The sequence below is a fragment of the Corella eumyota genome, chromosome 3 (genome assembly GCF_963082875.1).
Source record: "Corella eumyota chromosome 3, kaCorEumy4.1, whole genome shotgun sequence".
Taxonomy (NCBI): domain Eukaryota; kingdom Metazoa; phylum Chordata; class Ascidiacea; order Phlebobranchia; family Corellidae; genus Corella; species Corella eumyota.
The window spans coordinates 5,784,175-5,806,454 of record NC_137492.1 but is presented as its reverse complement, the minus strand read 5'-3'; the positions used below and the strand labels follow the sequence as shown (position 1 = coordinate 5,806,454).

Below are 22,280 nucleotides of genomic sequence, written 5' to 3'. Positions count from 1 at the left end.
TAACCTGTTATTTAAGTATTTTTATTAATCTTGCAACGATATACTTGCGTAAATACTATTAATTGTATTGGTAAATTTAAACTTGAAGCGCTGATAAAACTTTACAAGGCTATTGTTGTTGGGGAATGGGGATACTGGAGACCTCAATATAAAGGTGATTGAAATTGTTGAATTCATATTGTTATTTTAGTAAAGATTGCATTGTTTGTATGTTATTTTCTATGCGAATACATGAGAATATTGTAGCGAACTTTTGTAGCCAAACACTTCCTTGGGGGCTCTAACTTACCTTATGGCTCTGATTTACCTTATCTATGAGCCACTTTTCTTATCGTTTTTGTAAAGTGTTGGTACTTTTAGTGTATGCTTTTGATCTGATAGTTTAGTATAATCTTTTAGTTAAATTTGGAATAGGGATATTATATTATATTGCGTTATTGTATATATATATTGTGTTTAACCTTGAATTCTATTTAAATAAGGACAATTAAGTTAATACAACTGTGATAACATAATAAAATTGAGTGATTTTATAACAAAACCCGTTACAATGGAGGTCCTGCCGAGATCTCAAGAAAATGTGTTGGACGATTCGGAAATTTCTTTTAAATTGCACGAAGAAATAGAAAATTTGCTTCAGGAAAAGACTAATGAAATACAAGAAAAAATAATAGAAGAAGTTAATGTACAATTAAAAAAACAAATGGGAGAATTTCATGCTAAAATGCATAATAGAGTTGAAGAGGTGGTATCTGATTTAATAACGAGATACAAAAACATAGAAACAAAGGTTAAAGTCTTCATTAAAGAAAACAACGAAACAATGAAGCAGTTACAAGAAGTTATACTTCAACAAAAAGAAAAAGATCAAGACCTGCAAGGTATTTTAAATGAGGCAACAATTGACGCAGAAAAAACAGCCAACAATATGTTGCAAAGCGCCAAGGTAGAGATTACAGAAGCACTAAATTTAAAAGAAACGTTGTCGCTGCCTGCTAGCAAATTGGCGGAAGGTTGTTCGCCACGTTTTGACACTGTGACAGTAGACTCATTTGATGGCCAGTCGTCGTGGGAGGATTTCATCGCTAGGTTTGAATTAGCGGCTGAATTTAACCGTTGGTCAGAAAGTTCAAAAGGTGTTAGATTGGCCCTACACCTAAGAAATTCAGCGTCGAGTGTGGTAACTAGCCTACGCCCCGAAGAAAGAAAAAACTTCTCAATTGTTCGTGCGAAGTTAGACCAAAAGTTTGGGAAAAAGCTTGTTGACCCGGTATCTCTGTTGCATACAAGAGTTCGTGGAAAAAATGAAAAATTAGTGGATTTAGCGGAAGAACTCAATAACATCGTAAAACAATGCCCTATTTACGACTGCGTAGACAAAGAGCAGCTGGACTTGTTAAAAGCAAATTGCTTCACCAATGCCCTTAAAAGCAATTGGGAACTATATTCGACAATAAAAATGTATAGTCCCATTTCAATGGACGAAGCTTTAAAAGTAGCTTTAAGACTGGAAATTGAAGGAACGACCAGATACAATAAAGATGGACCGATTCGAGCAATAAATTCTGAGCAGGAAGATGACGTAAGCCTTACTCGCGAAATAATGTCTATGCGCCAAGCCATTAACGAATTAACAGACACCTTATGCAAAAGGCCAAGTAACGTTTATGAACGACCCCAAAGTGGAAGACGGGCGCGAAATGGCAGCTTTGGCCGACAGGGAAACGGCCAGTAGTCGAGTTTAAGGGATGGCACTCGACTTTAAATAACAACATCCCAACTGTTAATATTAGTGCGACAACTAACAGTCGCCAAAATGGACTTTATTGTAATATTTTTATTAATAATTGTAAATTTTTTATGCTCGTGGATACCGGCGCTGACGCCACGGTATTAAGCTTTAAAGCCTTTAAAGCAGCCAAACTGTCGCTGGAGCCTTCACACTTCGTTTTAAATGGAATAGGCAATGAAAAATTACCAGTGCAAGGAAGTTGTACTATCAAGTGTAGATTCAATGCCATATATTATGACCACAACGTGTTAGTGTCGGATATATTAGAAGAAGGAATCATTGGACTGGACTTTTTACAAAAATATCGCTTCAACATTAACCTTACATCGACCTTTCTTCAAAATGACCTTGAAAAAGTAAAACTTCAAGTGGTAGCAAGAAACAAGCCATACCCAAAAGTGATCAAAATAGAAAACGAAGGCGTGTTTACCGATGACGACGATACCCAAAACATGATAAAAAGAGCCGTAAAATTTGTAGATTCGGATCAATGTAAAAAAGTAAAACACTTAATTGAAAGTTTTGTAAGGCATGCTAAAGGAAAACTTCCTACCAATTCTACCTTTCACCGTATTAATACCGGTAACACAGCAGCAATAAAACAAAGGCCGCTAAGGTTGCCGCAATCCAAGCAAGTAGAAGCTGACAAGCTTGTAAAAAAAATGCTAGAAGACGGAATAATTTCTCCGTCTTTTAGTCCTTGGTGCTCACCAGTGGTATTGGTGAAGAAAAAAGATGGCACAACTCGGTTCTGTGTGGATTACCGCCAGTTAAACAATATAACTAAAAGGGATTCCTATCCCTTGCCAAGAATAGATTCTATATTAGATGCAGTCAGTGGGTCAAAATGGTTTGCCACGCTTGACTTGAAGTGCGGTTATTGGCAGGTGCTGGTTGACCCAGTTGACAAAGAAAAAACAGCCTTCTCAACTGGAAATGGATTATATCATTTTAACGTAATGCCATTTGGACTTTGTGGTAGTCCAAGTACGTTTGAGAGATTGATGGAACAAGTGTTGCAAGGTATACCATCCTCTGTTTGTCTCGTATACTTGGATGATATATTAATTCACGCTAAAACGTTTAACCAACTTTATGAAAACCTGGAAGTAGTTTTTAAACGTCTAATGAACGCTAACCTCATGCTAAATTCAGCAAAGTGTAACTTATTTTGCAATAAAGTAGAATACCTGGGACACGTCATTTCGGCCAGTGGAATATCAACACCACCAGAAAAAGTAAAAGCTGTTAAGGAATGGCCACAACCTACCAGTCTTAAGCAATTGCAGAGCTTTCTGGGATTAGCATCCTACTATAGAAAATTTATACAAAATTTTGCGGATTTAGCTCAACCGTTGTATGGTCTTTTGGAAAAAGATAAAAAGTTTGTTTGGACGCGGGATTGCACAAATTCTTTCAAAAACTTAAAGCTTGGACTTATCACAGCACCAGTTTTAAGCTTTGCAACCCCTAACGGTCAGTTTATAATCGACGCTGACGCTAGTGACAGCGCCATAGGAGCTGTGTTGAGCCAACGCAACGAAACCGGTAACGAGTGTGTTATTGAATATTATGCAAAAGCCCTTTCAAGACAAGAAAGAAACTACTGCACAACCCGGAAAGAGCTTTTGGCAATTGTTAGGGCCGTAGAACATTTTCATTTTTATATTTACGGTCGAACAGTGCACATAAGAAGTGACCATAGTTCCCTAAAATGGCTTTTGAATTTTAAAAATCCAGATGGTCAAATGGCTCGCTGGCTTGAAAGGCTGGAGCAATACGACATTAAAATCTTTCATCGTCCTGGTGTGCAACATAATAATGCAGATGCATTGTCGCGCAGACCGTGCATAGCTGATAACTGCAACTACTGTAATCGAGCAGAAAGTAAATTTTTACCAATTGATACTTGTGTTTATTCGTGTATCTCAAACACCGTTTCCGACACTGATTTGCGTGAGGCTCAGCTAGGCGACCCTGACATAAAATGTATTCTGCTGTGGAAGGAAGCCAGCGATGTTCTACCCGACTGGAGCCAAGTGTCACCCTTAAGCCAAACAGCTAAATCATATTACCATCAATGGGCTTCGCTTGTCGTAAAAAACGGTATATTGTATCGGGCATGGGAAAACTCCAGTGGTACAGAAACAACAATGCAGCTAATTGTGCCCAAGTGCCACCAACAACTAATTTTGGGTTTAATGCACGGAAATGCAAGCTCCGGACATTTTGGTATCAAAAAAACAAAAGAACGATTGCGGAGAAAATTTCATTGGAATAATAGCCAGACGGATGTTGCAGCTCATTGCAAAACCTGTTACAAGTGTGCTTCAAGAAAAGGACCTTTAAATAAACAAAAAGAGCCAATGAAATTACACCAGGTGGGCTATCCATTAGAAAGAGTAGCCATTGACGTATTGGGGCCATTACCGACATCTTATTTGGGTAATCGATACATTCTTGTGGTAATGGATTATTTCACAAAGTGGCCAGAAGCATACCCGATGCCGAACCAAGAAACTGCTACGGTGGCTAAACTACTTATAGAGCAATTCTTTCTACGGTTCGGTGTGCCTTGCGAAATTATAAGCGATCAAGGTTCCAACTTCGAGTCCCACCTGTTTAAAGAAATGATGAAAGCTTTTGATATTGTAAAGACCAGAACTACACCATATTGGCCGCAAGCAGACGGAATGGTCGAACGATTTAATCGAACTTTGGAGGCTCAGTTAGCAATGTCCGTAGAAAAAGGCCAACGCGATTGGGATCAACAACTGCCATATATATTAATGGCATATCGTACAGCAGTACATGAAAGTACAGAGCATACCCCCGCTAAACTAACGTTTGGCAGGGAAATAAATTTACCTACAGACTTTATATTCGGTCGACCGGAAATCACTAAATATTCAGCGTGGGAATTTGCCAAGAAAGCTCAAATCAACATTGATGAAGCTCACGAATTTGCTCGAACAACTACATTTATCCGGCCAAAAAATGAAGAAGTATTACGATCGTTCAACTGCGACAAAGTTACTAAACGAACAGGAACCTGTATGGCTGCATTGCCCCCAAAGAAAAAAGGGTCTATCCCCAAAACTGTCGTCGCCGTGGCAAGGTCCATTTAAGATAATTAAGCGTATTAACGACGTGGTGTACCGGATCAGACGTTCACCAAAACATCAATCAAAAGTCGTGAATCGAAACCGGTTGTGGCGTTATAGTTTAAAGTTGCCAACCAACTGGTATCGAAACAATAATGGTCAAAGCAATACACCGGTACAAACTATTATTCCACAAATTGAAAACACAGACATCCTATCTGATGGTATTAAATTACCAACCTCGCGCAGAGGCCGCAACATTAATATACCACATCGTTATCGTTAAAAACCTACCGTACTTTCCTTTATAAATATATATTTAATATTGTTATCGTATTTACTTCATTGTTTTATTATTATCGTTGTATATATCATTATTTCTCTTCGTTAAATGGTTGTTGTTTCGTCTTTATAAAGTTCGCATTTTGATTATCGTTTTATTATTTGTATTATGTGGTGCGTGTTAATGTTTATGTAGTTTTAATGTATATCGCTTATGTATTGTATTGATTATCTTCTTATTTAAATATTGGGAAGGGAGGAACTTTGTGCGCTTTTTGACGCTAACACTTCCTCGGGGGCTCTAACTTACCTTATGGCTCTGATTTACCTTATCTATGAGCCACTTTTCTTATCGTTTTTGTAAAGTGTTGGTACTTTTAGTGTATGCTTTTGATCTGATAGTTTAGTATAATCTTTTAGTTAAATTTGGAATAGGGATATTATATTATATTGCGTTATTGTATATATGTATTGTGTTTAACCTTGAATTCTATTTAAATAAGAACAATTAAGTTAATACAACTGTGATTACATAATAAAATTGAATGATTTTATAACAAAACCCGTTACAATATAAATAACGCCACAATACATAGGAAATTTAAATTACGCCACGTGTTATCGAGTTTTTTTTTGGCGCAATGGTTCTTTGTGCTTTCTGGCGCAAGAGTTCTTTAAAACAATATTTATTTTAAGACGATTTAAATTCATTATCATATTGCTTCATAACAAAATGCGTAAGTAGTTTTGGCACTAGTTGGTATCTTAAACTCTGTGTAGTCGAATTAAAAGTGAGATTTTTAAAAGGTTTACCACAAAAAAAGAATGAAAACAGGTATTTAAAATAAATATAAGTTGTCTAAGGTTACCATAAAATCTATATTGATTTTTTTGTTATGTTAGTGTTTAGCCTGATTGCACTTATAGTGGTGGCTCGAATAGCAACAGGAAAATCTGTAAATTTTAAAACTACTGAGGAAAATGAAAATACCATCAATATGAAATATGGACGTGAGACGCAAATTTTTTTTTACATTACATTTTAATGTTAAATGAATGTTTAATTTTAACCTTATTAAAAAAAAATTACAGTTTATTTGTTTTATAATCAGTATTGGCATTTTATGATCATTACTTTATAAATTCTCTATGTAAAGGTGTTGGTGATATAATTAGTCGTGTAGCAAGGGGAGAAACGTCAAATCAAACCCTCTTATGGCCAAGTAAAAACCAAGAAGGAAAACTTCTTGTACCTTATGTTATAGAACCTGGATTTGGTGGTAATTGGATAATAGACTACTATATTGTTATTATTTTAATTTAAAAAATTAATCGTTTAGTTAAAATTTTCGTTGAAGTAGTTTGTTTTACATTAAGTTTTTTGATCAAATAAAAACAAGTGCGTAGTAAATACAAGTGACTTCGCTCAAACAAGGAAAGCAGAACAGGTCCATACTAGCATTCCATATATTTAACTCATGGGTATCAATTTCAAGATTAGATTACGGGAATTGATCTACGAAATACAACACTATTTTTAAACAAAACGTAACGTAGACATAATAGGAAAATCAAAAATGTTTTAAAATTAGTTAAAATCGGGGTATGGCGTATAGTACAAGAACCTGTTGCATATAAAACTACTTATAACTTTTTTCACCTAAAAAGGTACTGGAATTAAAGCAATAAATGATGCAGTTTCGGACTTCCTGTTGCTGGCTAATATTGTATTCCTGTTGCGAACGAATGAAGAAGATTATATTTCGTTTCAAGCTGGTAGAGGGGGATGTTATTCATATGTTGGAAGACAAGGAGGCATTCAAACTGTAAATAATAAAATTTTTGATTTAAAGCAATTCAAAAATCAAATCAAATAAAATTAAGTAAAACAGTGTGAATCAGGCCTATACAACTTCGGTTAATATTTCCTTATGTGTTGTTGTAAGTTTTAATTTAGAAATTTAGTGGTGTAGTCAGTTGGCTATCTTAATTTAAAACTTTTACTGTTTAAATAATTTGCAAATACATTTAGTCGTTATTTTAGTAGGTTATCAAATCATAACAATTGATTTACCAGTCGTATTAAAATATTTTTCAGAGGTAAATTAGGTAAAATTGTTTTGGTTAGAAAACTTTACGTGCCCGATCAAATTAATCAAAAATTGTCATAAATAGGGCCAATAGCGTTAGGTTTCTTACTGCCTGGTTATAACTTTAAGTAAAACTAAGTGGTTTTACAGTTCCATATAGGCAACTAAAAGACTGCCAGTTACACTGTTTAGGTTACTGCCGTCTTAATTCATTTAACTGGTAGGCGAACTTATGACAAAAACTATTCAAATGTCCTAGTTTTAGTTTACTTAACGCTTTGGTTTGCCTTTTATCCGAAAAATTGCTTACCTTAACAAAATAACCAATGCAATTATTTTATTAAACATTTTTTACGTTATGTTTAGATTTGTTATACCGAATACTAAATACAATTTAAACTATAAAAACTTTTAATAAAGTAAAATTACCTTAAATCATTATAAAACTTTAAGGCTATCAAAAAACGTAACTTAAGAGTATTTTGAAGCATCGTTTGTGTACGGGTAGTGTGTTGTAACGATCATGATATCAGACAACGAGCCGTAAGGTTTTGGGATCCAGCCGCACCAATGCCACAATACTCGCCCAACCCAGATTAAAAACCTAAGCCTCACACTTTAACAACAAAACGTATTACATAGGGTTCGTTACTATACTTACTAAACAGCTTCATGTTATTTTTAGATTAATCTATCATCAGGATGCTGGACCAAAGGAATTGTTATACACGAAATAATGCACGCTTTAGGATTTTTTCATGAGCAGAGCAGACCTGATCGAGATCAATTTGTTCAAATTAATACTGACAACATAATTTCCGGTGATTAAAGTAAATTCGTAGTTTACATCTAACAAAGTCTATGTTTAAATAGAGACGAGAAAAAACGTAACTATGTAAAGTAAAAATAATTAAGTTAACCTAATAAAATTATGTTTTTGATAAACTGAATAACGAAAGTTGCAGCTGTGTTAACACTCAAATCGCAATGCCAAATTACATTACTCATAAAAAAACACAATCATAATATAAAACTGGTTATTTTAATAAAATATTTAAACACGATTTAAATTTACAGGTTTAGAACACAATTTTTTTAAAATCGATCAAATTCGTTTGAGCGGCTCTTCCTATGATTATGGTTCAGTTATGCATTATGGGAGTTACGACTTCGCAATGAATACTAACATACCTGTTATAACAACTACAGACGGAGATATTATTGTGGCAAATGTATGTTTAAAAAATAACCCAAATATTTTAAAATAAGCAGAAACTGAATATTAAATAAAAACAAATTGTTACAAAAGTTAACAATTTTCAAATTGGAGGTTACAATTTTAAGAATTGACCAACGATTCCTCTAGGAAGGGGTATCCATTAAATCAATAGGCTACTTAACTTGCCTAATAACAGTCTTGCAGTCTACAAGATCTATTTAAAATATCTTATATCCTGTGCTATACAATATGTTATAACTCACTTTACTGTTGTATTTTTAATACTTTAGAGAAGAGGCCTATCTGTTTACGATATTTCTCAACTGAGGGCTTTGTATGATTTGCCCGAAACAACAACAACAACAACAACAACAACAACAACAACAACAACAACACCATTAACAACAACAGTGACAACGACAACAACGCCAACAACCACCACCGTTGAATCAACGACTGACTCTTCCAATTGCGAGCAGTTAAAACACAATCCTTACATTTTGCTTATATTCACCTTTTGGAATATTTGTATTATTTTTTTATATTAAAATAACTTATTGCATTTACAACAGAAATTATTAAATCAGTTTTAAACATTTGAAGGGCCTGCAATATGCATTTTGTAATTTTAAATAAAGAAGCATATTTAAATCCATAAATTTTAACCTTTTTTTTAATTGAAAAAAATACGTTTAAATTTTTATTATTTATTTAACAATTAAAATTTGTAAATATGAAAATTGTAAAAATCCTGCGAACCGACGTGAAAATAATTATAAGGCGTTTGCGAAATTCCCTTTTGTTTTTATTTGTTTTTGTACTTTAGTTGTTGTTTGGTTGTAAAAAAATGATATTTATTGAATTAAAACATATTCAATCTATCAACATTGATATCTTATTAAACTCTGCAGGTACTAAGGCTAATCTAGACTACAATTTTCTACTGGTGTTTCAGTATTATTATTTCTTCGTGTTACATTTCCAGTACACTGTAAATACAAATTGTCTTTTACTTCCCGTTGAACAACATTTTTTATGTTCTTTTAAGACAGTGTAAAAATATATATTTAACCCATGGTTTAATTTGCCAGGTAATTGAAATTGTTCGAAAATTATATTGTTATTTCAGAAAATATTGAAATGTTTGTTGTTATTTTTCCATGCGAAAATTTGAAAATTTTTAATCACGCAACGTGAGTCTCGGGTTTCTTTTGAGCTTAAGGGTTCTTTGTTCTATTTAGTAATAATATTTATTTTAAAAGTTTTGAATAAAGTATCATGTTGCTATCATAGCAAAATAAGTGACACGTTTTGACATTAGTTAGTATCTTTGATTCTGTGTAGTCTTATTAAAACTAAGCATTTCGAAACCCTTAACACAAGAAAATTCAGCATGAATTCAGGTATGTAAAATAGACATAAGTTGTCTAAGGTTACCATAAAATTTTTATTGTTTTTTTATGTCAGTGATTGGCCTAGTTATATTTATAACAGTAGCTCAAATAGCAATGGGAAAATCTGTAAACTTTGAAACTACTGAAGAAAATGAAAATATCATCAATATGAAATATGGACGTAAGAGCAGATTTTTGCTACATTACACAATTATATTTTAAAGCGAATTTTTAATAATATTAGTTTATTTGTTGTATATTTAATATTGGTATTACATGTTTATTTAAGTCTATATTTATAGATGGTAGTGATATAATTAGTCGTAATGCAAAAGGAGTAACATCAGAGGAAAGACTCTTATGGTTAAGTCGAAATCAAGAAGGAAAACTTCTTGTACCTTATGTTATACAATCTGGATTTGGTGGTAATTGAATAGTAGACTAGTATAATGTAATTGATTCAATTAAATACTTAGCCGTTAAGTTTAAATTTTTAGGTAGTGTGTTTTATATTGGGTTTCTTAATAAAATAAGAACGAATGTACAGTGAATTAAATTTTAAAAGTGACTTTTCCAAATCATATAAAACGAGACATGTTCATACTAGATTACATATTAACCCATTGGTTAATTTGATAAATTACATATTTAGATTTGTAGATTAGTTTGCAACATGCATTTGCATTTTTTTAACCCAAACGTAATTAGACATAATAAGAAAATCTAAAATGTATCAAGTAATTTAAAATCGAAGTATTGTGTCAACTTATAAATGATTGTACTTATAATAAAATTTGTAACTTTAAAAGATACTGGAATTGAGGCAATAAATAATGCAATTTCGGACTTCTTGTTGTTGACTGATATTATATTTGTGTTCCGTACAAATGAAGAAGATTATATTTCGTTTCAAGTTGGTAGCGGGTGCAATTCATATGTAGGAAGAATAGGAGGCAATCAAACTGTGAATACTTACACAATCTTACACTTTTTGCATTAAATAATTTATAATAAATTGTTAACGATAGTTAAAAAAAAGTTAAGTTAACTTACTAAAACATATAAATTTATAACATACAGTTTTAATCTATATTTATTTAACAGTTTTTTACATATTAAGATAAACCTAGCGCCAGGGTGTTGGACCAAAGGAGTTGTTATACACGAAATAATGCACGCTTTAGGATTTTGGCATGAGCAGAGCAGACCTGATCGAGATCAATTTGTTCGAATTAATACTGACAACATTATTTCCAGTTAAGAACCAAAACTAGTATAGCAAATAAATAAATTCAAATGTCTTTTGAAAGTTTTAAATTGTGTTTTAAATTCTTAAACTGTTTAAAAAAAAGTTAAATTTTTTTTTTCATTGTTTTAATAAAATAGTTGCTTTTTAAATGTTTTGTTGTCTAAACACGAATTACAATTATAGAGTATGTGTTTGCCTTTGAAATACGCAATGAAATACGTTTAAGCGACTCACCGTATGATTATGGTTCTGTTATGCATTATGGAAGTTACGACTTTGCCATAGATGATAGCAGTCCCACTATTACGACTAGAGACGAAGAAATTATTGTGCCCAATGTATATATAAAATAATAGCTAGGTTAATTAAAAATGTAAGGACAGGGAAGTTGAATATTTTATTAAAACATATATTTACAGAAAATGACTTTTTATTGATTAAAATACAACAACTTTTTTATTTCTCTAAATTGTACAACATTCAACACCTTTTTTCGTTTAGAGACTTGGTTTATCTGCACTCGACATTTCTCAAGTGAAGGCTTTGTATGATTTGCCAATAACAACAACAACAACAACAACAGCGACAACAACCACAACATTTCAACCTTCTAACAGCAAACAGTTAAATTGTAATCATGACTTACTATTTATACTTACTATCTGCAACGTTTATACATTTTTTTATTTTTTTTAATAAAAAAAAAATAAAAAAAATAAATTTAAATTATTTTTAGTTGCGATAAAACTAGAGAAGTGATAAAAAGTGGTTTATATATATTAATATAAAAATGTTGTATTACAAATAATTGTTGATCAATTGAAATCAATTTTTCAATAGTTTGCATAAAGTATTTAGCCTATAGAAGTCGTTGCTCTTGTTTTATCTATTACAGATTTTATTAAAGTTTTGAAAATTAATTAACTAGTAAAAGGTCACTTTTAGTATGCTTCGGTGTTTTATTCTGTAATATTTGACTTGATCCTTTATTGTTTTGAACCGCCCTTTTTTGTGTCTTGCTTTTAACACCGGATAAATTTTAGTCAGTATGCTGGACGTAAAAACTCACAAATATTTAAAGTTTAAAATAAAGTTTATAACCTTAGATTTGCGATATTATACTTAATTTGTTAAACAAATACTTAGTAGTTTGCGTTTTGTATTACACTTTTGTGTAGCATTTATTTTGTATTCTTTGTCATTTTAACTCTAAATAAAATCCGCTTGTACAGATAACATTAGGTAGATTTAATCATTGGACAGGTTATGATTACAATTTAGCGAGTTTTGATTAACACGACTGTTCTGCTGGAATACTCACTAAATACAATTTAAAAAATAAAAATATTTTACCTGCCCATGATTTAATTTGTCAGCCGAATTTTTTAGAAGTTCATAAATGTTGTTTCAGAAAAGAATGCAATGTTTATATGTTATTTTTCTTTATGAGAAAACTTGGAATTTTTAATCACGCAACGTAAGTCTCGGGTTTCTTTTGAATTAAGGATTCTTTGTGCTATTTAGTAATAATATTTATTTTAAAAGTTTTGAATAAAGTATTATGTTGCCTTTATAACGAAATGAGTAAGTGGTTTTGGCATGAGTTAGGCATTTTGAATTTGTCAAGTATTGTTAATATTAAGCATTTCGAAAGCCTTAACACAAGAAAGTTTAATATGAATTCAGGTATGTAAAATAAACATAAGTTGTCTAAGGTTACCATATGGTCTTTATTGTTTTTTCTTATGTCAGTGTTTGGCCTGATTGCACTTATAGTGGTGGCTCGGATAGCAACAGGAAAATCTGTAGATTTTGAAACTACTGAAGAAAATGAAAATACTATCAACATAAAACATGGACGTAAGACGCAATTTTTTTTTTTACTTTACATAACTATGTTTTTAAATGAATACTTAATTATAACAGCATTAAAAATCATAGTTTATTTGTTTTGTAATTGGTATTTTATGTTTTAAAAAGTTTGTATTTTTAGATGGCAGTGATATAGTTAATCGTGTTTTAAGAGGGGAGACATCAATTGAGAGATTGTTATGGTCAAATCGAAACCAAGAAGGAAGACTTCTTGTACCTTATGTTATAGAATCTGGATTTGGGGGTAATTGGCTAACATGCAAAGTGTTGTAATAATATTTGTTACAATTTTTTAATTAAATTTGTCTTGAATTTAGTTTCCAAATTTGGTATTGTGTAGTATTTTGTATTAGGTTTTTTAATAAAAATGCGCAGTAGGCTAACAAAGTTTGTAAATGTGACTTCGCCTTACCAAGAGAAGTAGGACAAGTCTATACAAGCATTCTTTTTTTAACGCAGGGTATCGATTCCATGATTTACATATTTAGATCAGGGAATCTGTGCCTACACATAATTTTATAATCATATGTAATGTTAACGAATAAATCGGGGTATTTCATATATAACAAATGATATTTGCATACAGAATAAAAAAAAAATTTTCTTAAAAAGATACTGGAATTGAGGCAATAAATGGTGCAGTTTCGGACTTCCTTCTGCTGACTGATATTGTATTTCTGTTGCGAACGAACGAAGAAGATTATATTTTGTTTCAAGTTGGTACAGGAGGATGCAATTCATATGTTGGAAGAATAGGGGGAAACCAAACTGTAAATACTAAAACTTTTGACATAAAATAATTCGTAAACAATCGATTGAGTTAACTTATTTAAAACATATAACTTTATTATATGAGGTTCTTAACAATATTTAAATACCAGATATTACCATTTTTAGATCAATCTATCATCAGGATGCTGGACCAAAGGAATTGTTATACACGAAATGATGCACGCTTTAGGATTTTGGCATGAGCAGAGCAGACCTGATCGAGATCAATTTGTTCAAATTAATACTGACAACATAATTTCTGGTGATTGATGTAAATTTGTAGGCTTACATCTAACAAAATCTATGTTTGTGTCGTTTATGTAAGACCAGAAAAGGGCAAAATCATAAAACTTTAAATCCCATGTTTTTAATAATTTTCAAACCATGTTTTTAGTAAAGACGGCTTTAAATAATTGTAAATTAATTATGCTTTGTTATAACATAGGCATTGCAGTAAGTTTTTATCACAAAGTAATGAAAACTTTACCAGCAGTGCTTAAGCTACTGTCACGAAAAAAGTTTGATCGTACTATAACTTAGCCTAACGTTTAGATGGCGTTATAATAAAGGTTTTATTCTAATTGTATTTTTCCCTCACCCTGAACGGTTTGTTAGGACGATACAATCTAGTACTAAATTCTCTGTAAAAACAAATCTAGCTAACTCTGTTCTCTATAATTGTGTTAATTAAAACAGGTAGGTAGACTGTTCTATGCTAAACACTATAACGGACAATATTACACACATAAAACCTTATAAAAAAACACTAAAATGAATTTACTACATAAACTGTTTACGCCGAACTGCTACTAAGCAAAAACTAACTTAACATCAGCGCCACGCAAAATCATTTGAATTAAGTTCGAGGCAACAAATCACAATTAAAAAGATACGTCAATTATGGGCACTAAACCTCCAGGCTTTACACAAGAAAACGTTTTCGTTAAACTACGCTGAATTTATCTTGACGAATTATAATTAGTAGTAATTTAAAAACACAATTTTAATAGAAAAGTGTTCATTTTGTTAAAATATTATAGGTCTTGAACACAATTTTTTAATAAACCAACAAATTCGTTTGGGCGAATCTCCATATGATTATGGTTCAGTTATGCATTATGGAAGTTACGACTTTGCAATGGATACTAACATACCTGTTATAACAACTACAGACGGAGGTATCATTGAGGCAAATGTACGTACATGTTTATAACTGTTATAATTTAAATTTACAGACAATAAATTTAAATATTAATTCAGTTCAAGGTGTTACGAAAATAAATAACTGTGAAATTAAGTTACAATTTTAAATTTAGAAGGGTAATTTTACTATGTCTATTCATTCAATAAGCAGGCTATCTACCTTGTTAGAACCCACGTTCTGTAAACCTACAAGTTCCGCTTTAAACATCTTATATCCTGTTTTATACAATGTTATAACTTAGTTTACTGTTGTATTTTTTAATCTGTTAGAGAAATGGTATGTCTGTTTACGACATTTCTCAACTAAGGGCTTTATATGATTTGCGCACAACAACAACAACAACATCGTCAACAACAACTACGACAACAACACTAACAACCACAATTGCTGAAACTATCAGAAGTAGTATACCACCCGATTCTTCAAATTGCGAACAGTTGAAATACAAACCTTACATTTTGCATATAATTACCATTTGCAATATTTATACTATTTTTATCGTAAAATAACTTATTATAAATGAAAATGTTTTACATTTGCGACAAAAATTATTAAACCAGTATTAAATGTTTAAAAAAATATAAATTGTTACAAAAAAACTATTGAATTAGAAATAAACTGTTGTCATTAAAGTAACAAGCAGTTTATTTTTATTATTTTAAAACTTTAATTTAAAATAAAAAAAAACTATTGAAAGTATTTACTTCTAGAAGTCGTTTCTGTTAAATGGAGAAAATGGTTTTTTACTTCTCACTTTGTATTTTTATCTCGCCCATTGCGGTGTGTGATACATAATCATGGATTTGAAGTTTTAAACATATTACCCTAGCTTAACTATTCTTGGTCAGTTAGTAAGACAGCGACAGGCACATTACACTACATTATGTTTTTCTAGAAAGGTGGATACGGTAGACATGGGTTATTCAATTTACAGATTGAAAACATATGAACTTTGGTACTTGGCTGCTTGGGCAATTGGGTGTTTAGCTGATTAGTCAGTTAGTCATTAGTTAGTAGTGTAACTTTCTGTGTTTACGTTGGCTTGCTGACTGAGAAAAAGTAATTTTTAGACTTCCTATTTGGGTCCTACTAAAAACAGCCCGGGAGCGACCGGCAACGACCGGCGACGACCGGCAACGACCGGGAGGTAGAAGATGTATATTACGATGAAATAATGCCTATTTTATCAATATTTAGCTATTTTCTAAGCGACCGGGGATAGAGGATGTGTTATACGTACAACTAATGCTTAAAACACTATTAATTGGATATTTTCTTAGCGACCGGGGGATAGAGGATGTGTTATACGTACAACTAATGCTTAAAACACTATTATTTGGATATTTTCTTAGCGACCAGGGGGTAGAGGGTGTGTTATACGTACAACTAATGCTTAAAACACCATTATTTGGATATTTTCTTAGCGACCGGGGGGTAGAGGGTGTGTTATACGTACAACTGATGCTTAAAACACTATTAATTGGATATTTTCTTAGCGACCGGGGGGTAGAGGATGTGTTATACGTACAACTAATGCTTAAAACACCATTAATTGGATATTTCCTTAGCGACCGGGGGGTAGAGGGTGTGTTATACGTACAACTAATGCTTAAAACACCATTAATTGGATATTTCCTTAGCGACCGGGGGGTAGAGGGTGTGTTATACGTACAACTAATGCTTAAAACACCATTAATTGGATATTTCCTTAGCGACCGGGGGGTAGAGGGTGTGTTATACGTACAACTAATGCTTAAAACACCATTATTTGGATATTTTCTTAGCGACCGGGGGGTAGAGGGTGTGTTATACGTACAACTAATGCTTAAAACATCATTAATTGTCTATTTCCTTGGCGACCGGGGGGTAGAGGGTGTGTTATACGTACAACTAATGCTTAAAACACCATTATTTGGATATTTCCTTAGCGACCGGGGGGTAGAGGATGTGTTATACGTACAACTAATGCTTAAAACACCATTATTTGGATATTTTCTTAGCGACCGGGGGATAGAGGATGTGTTATACGTACAACTAATGCTTAAAACACCATTATTTGGATATTTTCTTAGCGACCGGGGGGTAGAGGGTGTGTTATACGTACAACTAATGCTTAAAACACCATTATTTGGATATTTTCTTAGCGACCGGGGGGTAGAGGGTGTGTTATACGTACAACTAATGCTTAAAACACCATTATTTGGATATTTTCTTAGCGACCGGGGGGTAGAGGGTGTGTTATACGTACAACTAATGCTTAAAACACCATTATTTGGATATTTTCTTAGCGACCGGGGGGTAGAGGGTGTGTTATACGTACAACTAATGCTTAAAACACCATTATTTGGATATTTTCTTAGCGACCGGGGGGTAGAGGGTGTGTTATACGTACAACTAATGCTTAAAACACCATTATTTGGATATTTTCTTAGCGACCGGGGGGTAGAGGGTGTGTTATACGTACAACTAATGCTTAAAACATTATCAAAATATATTTTTATTGTTATAAAACGAAAATATATTTTTATTGTTATAAAATTTTGCAATCTTTGCAACATTATGACGGCATAATAAAAGCGGTGACTTTCTGGTAAAATTTTTTTCGGATGATAAATTATCTTGTTATTCTGTTTTACTGGCTTAAGGGAGGTTGGGAATTAAATAATTTACAACCTGACAAAAAATGAATTAAAAAAACATAAATAAATCAGTTTGCTTGTCACAAACTGATAGAAAGTTAGATCTAGGTTTACAGAAAATTATCTAGTACCAGATTTAAAACTTTAGTTTATTTTAAAAGAAATGGATTGCGCAATTTAATATAAAGCACCCGACTTAAAAGCATAACTAATTTTATTATTTAAAGCATTAGATTAATAATGAATAAATTAAAGAAAACGATGAAAAAATGGCTTTGTCCAATGTGCAAGAATAGTTGCCAATTTGATGGCATTTTATGCGAAATTTGCATAAACTGGTTTCACGCTTTGTGCGAAAAATTAAAACCGGCGGAATTTAAGCGTCTGTCTCTAAAAAATTCCAAGCCATACATATGCAGAGATTGTTGCAAAAATAACAAAGGGGCGTTTGACTACAGTATGAGTCTTATGAGGCTAAACCAGGTACAAATAAGTAAAATAAACAATTTTTTAAACTACAAAACGGTTATTGAAAAAAAGCTATACGTAAATTGAATAGGCCTAACTTTACTTAAAAATACCGAATTAAACTTACTTATTTAAGGACAAAAACTTATTTAAGGACCAAATTAAACTTACTTATTTAAGGACAAATACTTACAAGATTTAATTATATTACAAAAAAAGTTAAAACAGCAAAACTTTTATGTTTTTTAATTAAAAAAAACTAAAGATCAAAAAATTTATTTCAGGCAAGGCTGGCAGGGTGGGAAGATCTAGTAACTTCTTTAGAACGTGAGAAGATTCTTGTAAATATTGATTTTAAAATGCCCGATAGATCTTTTTCCACAGATAATCTACAAACCGATATTTATTCCCAGCATATACTTGAAATATGCGAGTATAATGTCGGTAAATTGGCTGTTCGCACAACACCAAATGGAAGCTGTCTTTTTAATGCCGTTTCCATATGTCTATGTGGAAATGAGTCAATGAGCGTAGAACTAAGAGTTCGCGCATGTTTACAAGTGTTTCAACAAGAGGAATATTTAACAAAACATGAAAAAACATCAAAAATATTCTTGGTTTCCCCAAATTTTCGCGATTCACTTATGGATTGTGCTTCTTTGTGTGGGTTTTCATCCATCTACATTCTACACCATAGTTGCACTTGCACAGGTTATCAATTTACCCATCCGCTCAATTTACCCGCCATGTAATGGAACGAACGATTTGGCATACGAGTTGTTATGCAAGACGGTTTACCCTGACTTAGCCCCTCAAAGTTCGTCATATTCAATTTCGATTTTATGGACTAAATGCGGGGGAAAAATACCAATTCCTAAAAATAAAACATGGACTGCGAACAAGAAGAAAGTGACATGCCAAAAATGCAAGAGGATAATAATATAGAACGTAACTCGCGTGTTAACTTACTAAATAAACTTCTATTTAATAAATTTTTAGAGACCGATGATTTGTTAAACTATTTAACTACAAATACATTGTCTGCACAGGTTTTAAATTCAGTTCCTAAAGGAAGAAAAGATAATGTATTTTATTTGATCTACAATGATGATAATGCGAAAAGAAAATCTAACGGCAAATGCAATCGCTTCGAAGACGACAGCGGAGCTTTCATTAAGTTTTCTAATAAAAAACACTATTTTGTTTACAAAAATTTTCATTTTCAGTATGTTGAAAAGAAAAATGAAAAATATTGGACGATAATACAAAAGAAACGAATACAAGTTGATCCTCAACCTTGTGAAAGTGAAATATTATGTTTACGTAGAATCTATTCAAAATCTAAAAACAACGAATTGTACAAACGAAGAATATCATATGTAGATAAATTTCCAGCAGGAGTTGAACAAAAGCATATCGCAGTAATTGAATACATGGGCATATTTCCCGGTCATACACCCCACGGAAATCAAAAAAGTGATATAAGAAAGTACATTCGTACACCAAAAAACACAATGGATGAAGTTAAGGAACGGGTTGTGTCAGCAAACATACCAAGAAATATATATCAAGAAATGGTTATTACTGATTTTGAAAACGCACCCAGAGATTTAAAACAGGTTCAAAATGCCAAGTATCAGGCGAATTTATTAAATAGGCCGGCTGGTCAAAAATGCTCAAATGTTGCAGATGATATGCAACATATCCTATCCATTTTTCACGAAAGTGATTACATTCAAGAGATAATTCACACAAATAAACAACCACCTTCAATTGTAGTATATAAAAATGAGCAAATGACTGATCTTCAAAATTTATTTTTATCGACGTCGCCTTTTCCCCTCATTGTTGGAGTTGATAGAACTTTCAACTTGGGTCCAGTATTTGTAACGGTAATGGTTTATCAACACCCCAATCTCGTCAGAGCAGTTACAAATGACCCGCCTATTGTCATGGGACCACTATATCTACATTGGGATGGATCCTATGAAACTTACCACCGATTTTTTAGGTAAATGTATTCTAGTTTGGCGACTGTTAGTTAAACTAAAAAAAAAATTATTTAGCTTTTTAAAATTTCTTAATAGCAATAATGCGTTTTTTTTCAGTCATGTACAGTGCAAAATTTTTGTGAAGGGACAACATTTAAAAAATGTTTTTTTTGGCACTGATGACGAAAAGGGCCTTCGAAAGGCCCTTGCTAGTTGTTTTCCAGGCGTTCAGCATGTGTTATGCACAAAACACATAAAGGAAAATTTAACAAGGTACTTACAAAATAAAGTCGGTGCAACCAGACAGGAGTTACGTAAGGTAGTCGGTGACATTTTTGGGCCGAATGGGTTACTAAATACCAAAACCGAGAAAGAGTTTATATTTATTGAAACGTCTCTTCAACAACAATATAATTTAATGTTCCAAAACAAAGAAAAGGATCTGTTTCTTTTTTATTTTCTAAATCTAACTAAGAAGCTGAAACAAAATGTGTGGGAACCACACATAAAGAAAAATACTCCGATAGATTGGAAAAACAACTCTGCAGAGTCCATGAACCACATATTAAAATTGGTTTCGGATTGGAAAGTGCTTAAATTACCCGGGCTAATACAAAAATTGGAAAAAATAACAGACCTGCAAATATGCGATATGAAGAGAGCCATTTATGGCGAAGGAAATTACATTGTTTCAAAACATATTAAAGGGGTTGTTGTGAATAAATATACTTGGGAGTCATATTCTGAAGCAGAGAAAAACAAAAGGTTCAATAAATTATTAAGATACCAAATAGAAAACAAAATTGTTATATCAAGTGATGGGCAATTTAAAATGCCAAAAAAATCCAAGGTTGCAAAGAAGCCTTATCAAAGGAAGAGGCCAAGATCGTCTCGTACAAAATAATTTTTAATGTAAAATCAAACTTTTTTTAATGAATTTTTTTGTTTCAGTTTTCTTTCCAAGTATTTTTCTGTTTTAATTGGTCGCTAATACAATAGCTAAAACATGATGTTTTGAACATTAGTTGTACGTATAAGCCAACTCCTACCCCCGGTCGTCAAAAAAATATCCAAATAATAATGTTTTAAGCATCAGTTGTACGTAAAACACATCCTCTACCCCCCGGTCGCTAAGAAAATATCCAAATAATGGTGTTTTAAGCATTAGTTGTACGTATAACACACCCTCTACCCCCCGGTCGCTAAGAAAATATCCAAATAATGGTGTTTTAAGCATCAGTTGTACGTATAACACATCCTCTACCCCCCGGTCGCTAAGAAAATATCCAAATAATGGTGTTTTAAGCATTAGTTGTACGTATAACACACCCTCTACCCCCCGGTCGCTAAGAAAATATCCAAATAATGGTGTTTTAAGCATTAGTTGTACGTATAACACACCCTCTACCCCCCGGTCGCTAAGAAAATATCCAAATAATGGTGTTTTAAGCATTATTTGTACGTATAACACACCCTCTACCCCCCTGTCGCTAAGAAAATATCCAAATAATGGTGTTTTAAACATTAGTTGTACGTATAACACATCCTCTACCCCCCGGTCGCTAAGAAAATATCCAAATAATGGTGTTTTAAGCATTAGTTGTACGTATAACACACCCTCTACCCCCCGGTCGCTAAGAAAATATCCAAATAATGATGTTTTAAGCATTAGTTGTACGTATAACACATCCTCTACCCCCCGGTCGCCAAGAAAATATCCAAATAATGATGTTTTAAGCATTAGTTGTACGTATAACACACCCTCTACCCCCCGGTCGCTAAGAAAATATCCAAATAATGGTGTTTTAAGCATTAGTTGTACGTATAACACATCTTCTACCCCCCGGTCGCTAAGAAAATATCCAAATAATGGTGTTTTAAGCATTAGTTGTACGTATAACACATCCTCTACCCCCCGGTCGCTAAGAAAATATCCAAATAATGATGTTTTAAGCATTAGTTGTACGTATAACACACCCTCTACCCCCCGGTCGCTAAGAAAATATCCAAATAATGGTGTTTTAAGCATTAGTTGTACGTATAACACATCTTCTACCCCCCGGTCGCTAAGAAAATATCCAAATAATGGTGTTTTAAGCATTAGTTGTACGTATAACACATCCTCTACCCCCCGGTCGCTAAGAAAATAGCTAAATATTGATAAAATAGGCATTATTTCATCGTAATATACATCTTCTATCTCCC

At 32.6% G+C, this 22,280-nt stretch overlaps 3 protein-coding genes across 6 annotated transcripts; all 3 read left to right on the top strand.

Annotated features, from left to right (window-relative positions):
- The first annotated feature begins 5,878 nt into the window (after positions 1-5,878).
- On the top strand, positions 5,879-9,368 carry LOC145745648 (hatching enzyme 1.2-like). Its single transcript, XM_082563784.1, has 7 exons — positions 5,879-6,013; positions 6,082-6,189; positions 6,336-6,458; positions 6,847-7,004; positions 7,954-8,089; positions 8,346-8,500; positions 8,778-9,368. Exons 1-7 carry the CDS (start codon positions 6,004-6,006, stop codon positions 9,033-9,035), a joined length of 948 nt encoding a protein of 315 aa, XP_082419910.1. The 5' UTR covers positions 5,879-6,003; the 3' UTR covers positions 9,036-9,368.
- Positions 9,369-9,761: 393 nt separating this feature from the next.
- On the top strand, positions 9,762-12,356 carry LOC145745621 (hatching enzyme 1.2-like). 4 transcript variants are annotated; one of them, XM_082563751.1, is made up of 7 exons: positions 9,762-9,890; positions 9,982-10,062; positions 10,184-10,306; positions 10,691-10,845; positions 11,002-11,137; positions 11,314-11,468; positions 11,632-12,356. In XM_082563751.1, exons 1-7 carry the CDS (start codon positions 9,881-9,883, stop codon positions 11,824-11,826), a joined length of 855 nt encoding a protein of 284 aa, XP_082419877.1. In that variant the 5' UTR covers positions 9,762-9,880; the 3' UTR covers positions 11,827-12,356. The 4 variants fall into 4 exon arrangements, with proteins under 4 accessions (XP_082419877.1, XP_082419875.1, XP_082419878.1 ...); XM_082563749.1 differs by having other exon boundaries at positions 9,774-9,890; positions 9,955-10,062; XM_082563752.1 differs by having other exon boundaries at positions 9,774-9,890; positions 9,955-10,062; positions 11,314-11,503; positions 11,632-11,752.
- Positions 12,357-12,704: 348 nt separating this feature from the next.
- Positions 12,705-15,648, top strand: LOC145745624 (hatching enzyme 1.2-like). Its single transcript, XM_082563754.1, has 7 exons — positions 12,705-12,816; positions 12,883-12,990; positions 13,124-13,246; positions 13,615-13,772; positions 13,900-14,035; positions 14,814-14,968; positions 15,247-15,648. Exons 1-7 carry the CDS (start codon positions 12,711-12,713, stop codon positions 15,484-15,486), a joined length of 1,026 nt encoding a protein of 341 aa, XP_082419880.1. The 5' UTR covers positions 12,705-12,710; the 3' UTR covers positions 15,487-15,648.
- The last annotated feature ends 6,632 nt before the right edge of the window (positions 15,649-22,280 follow it).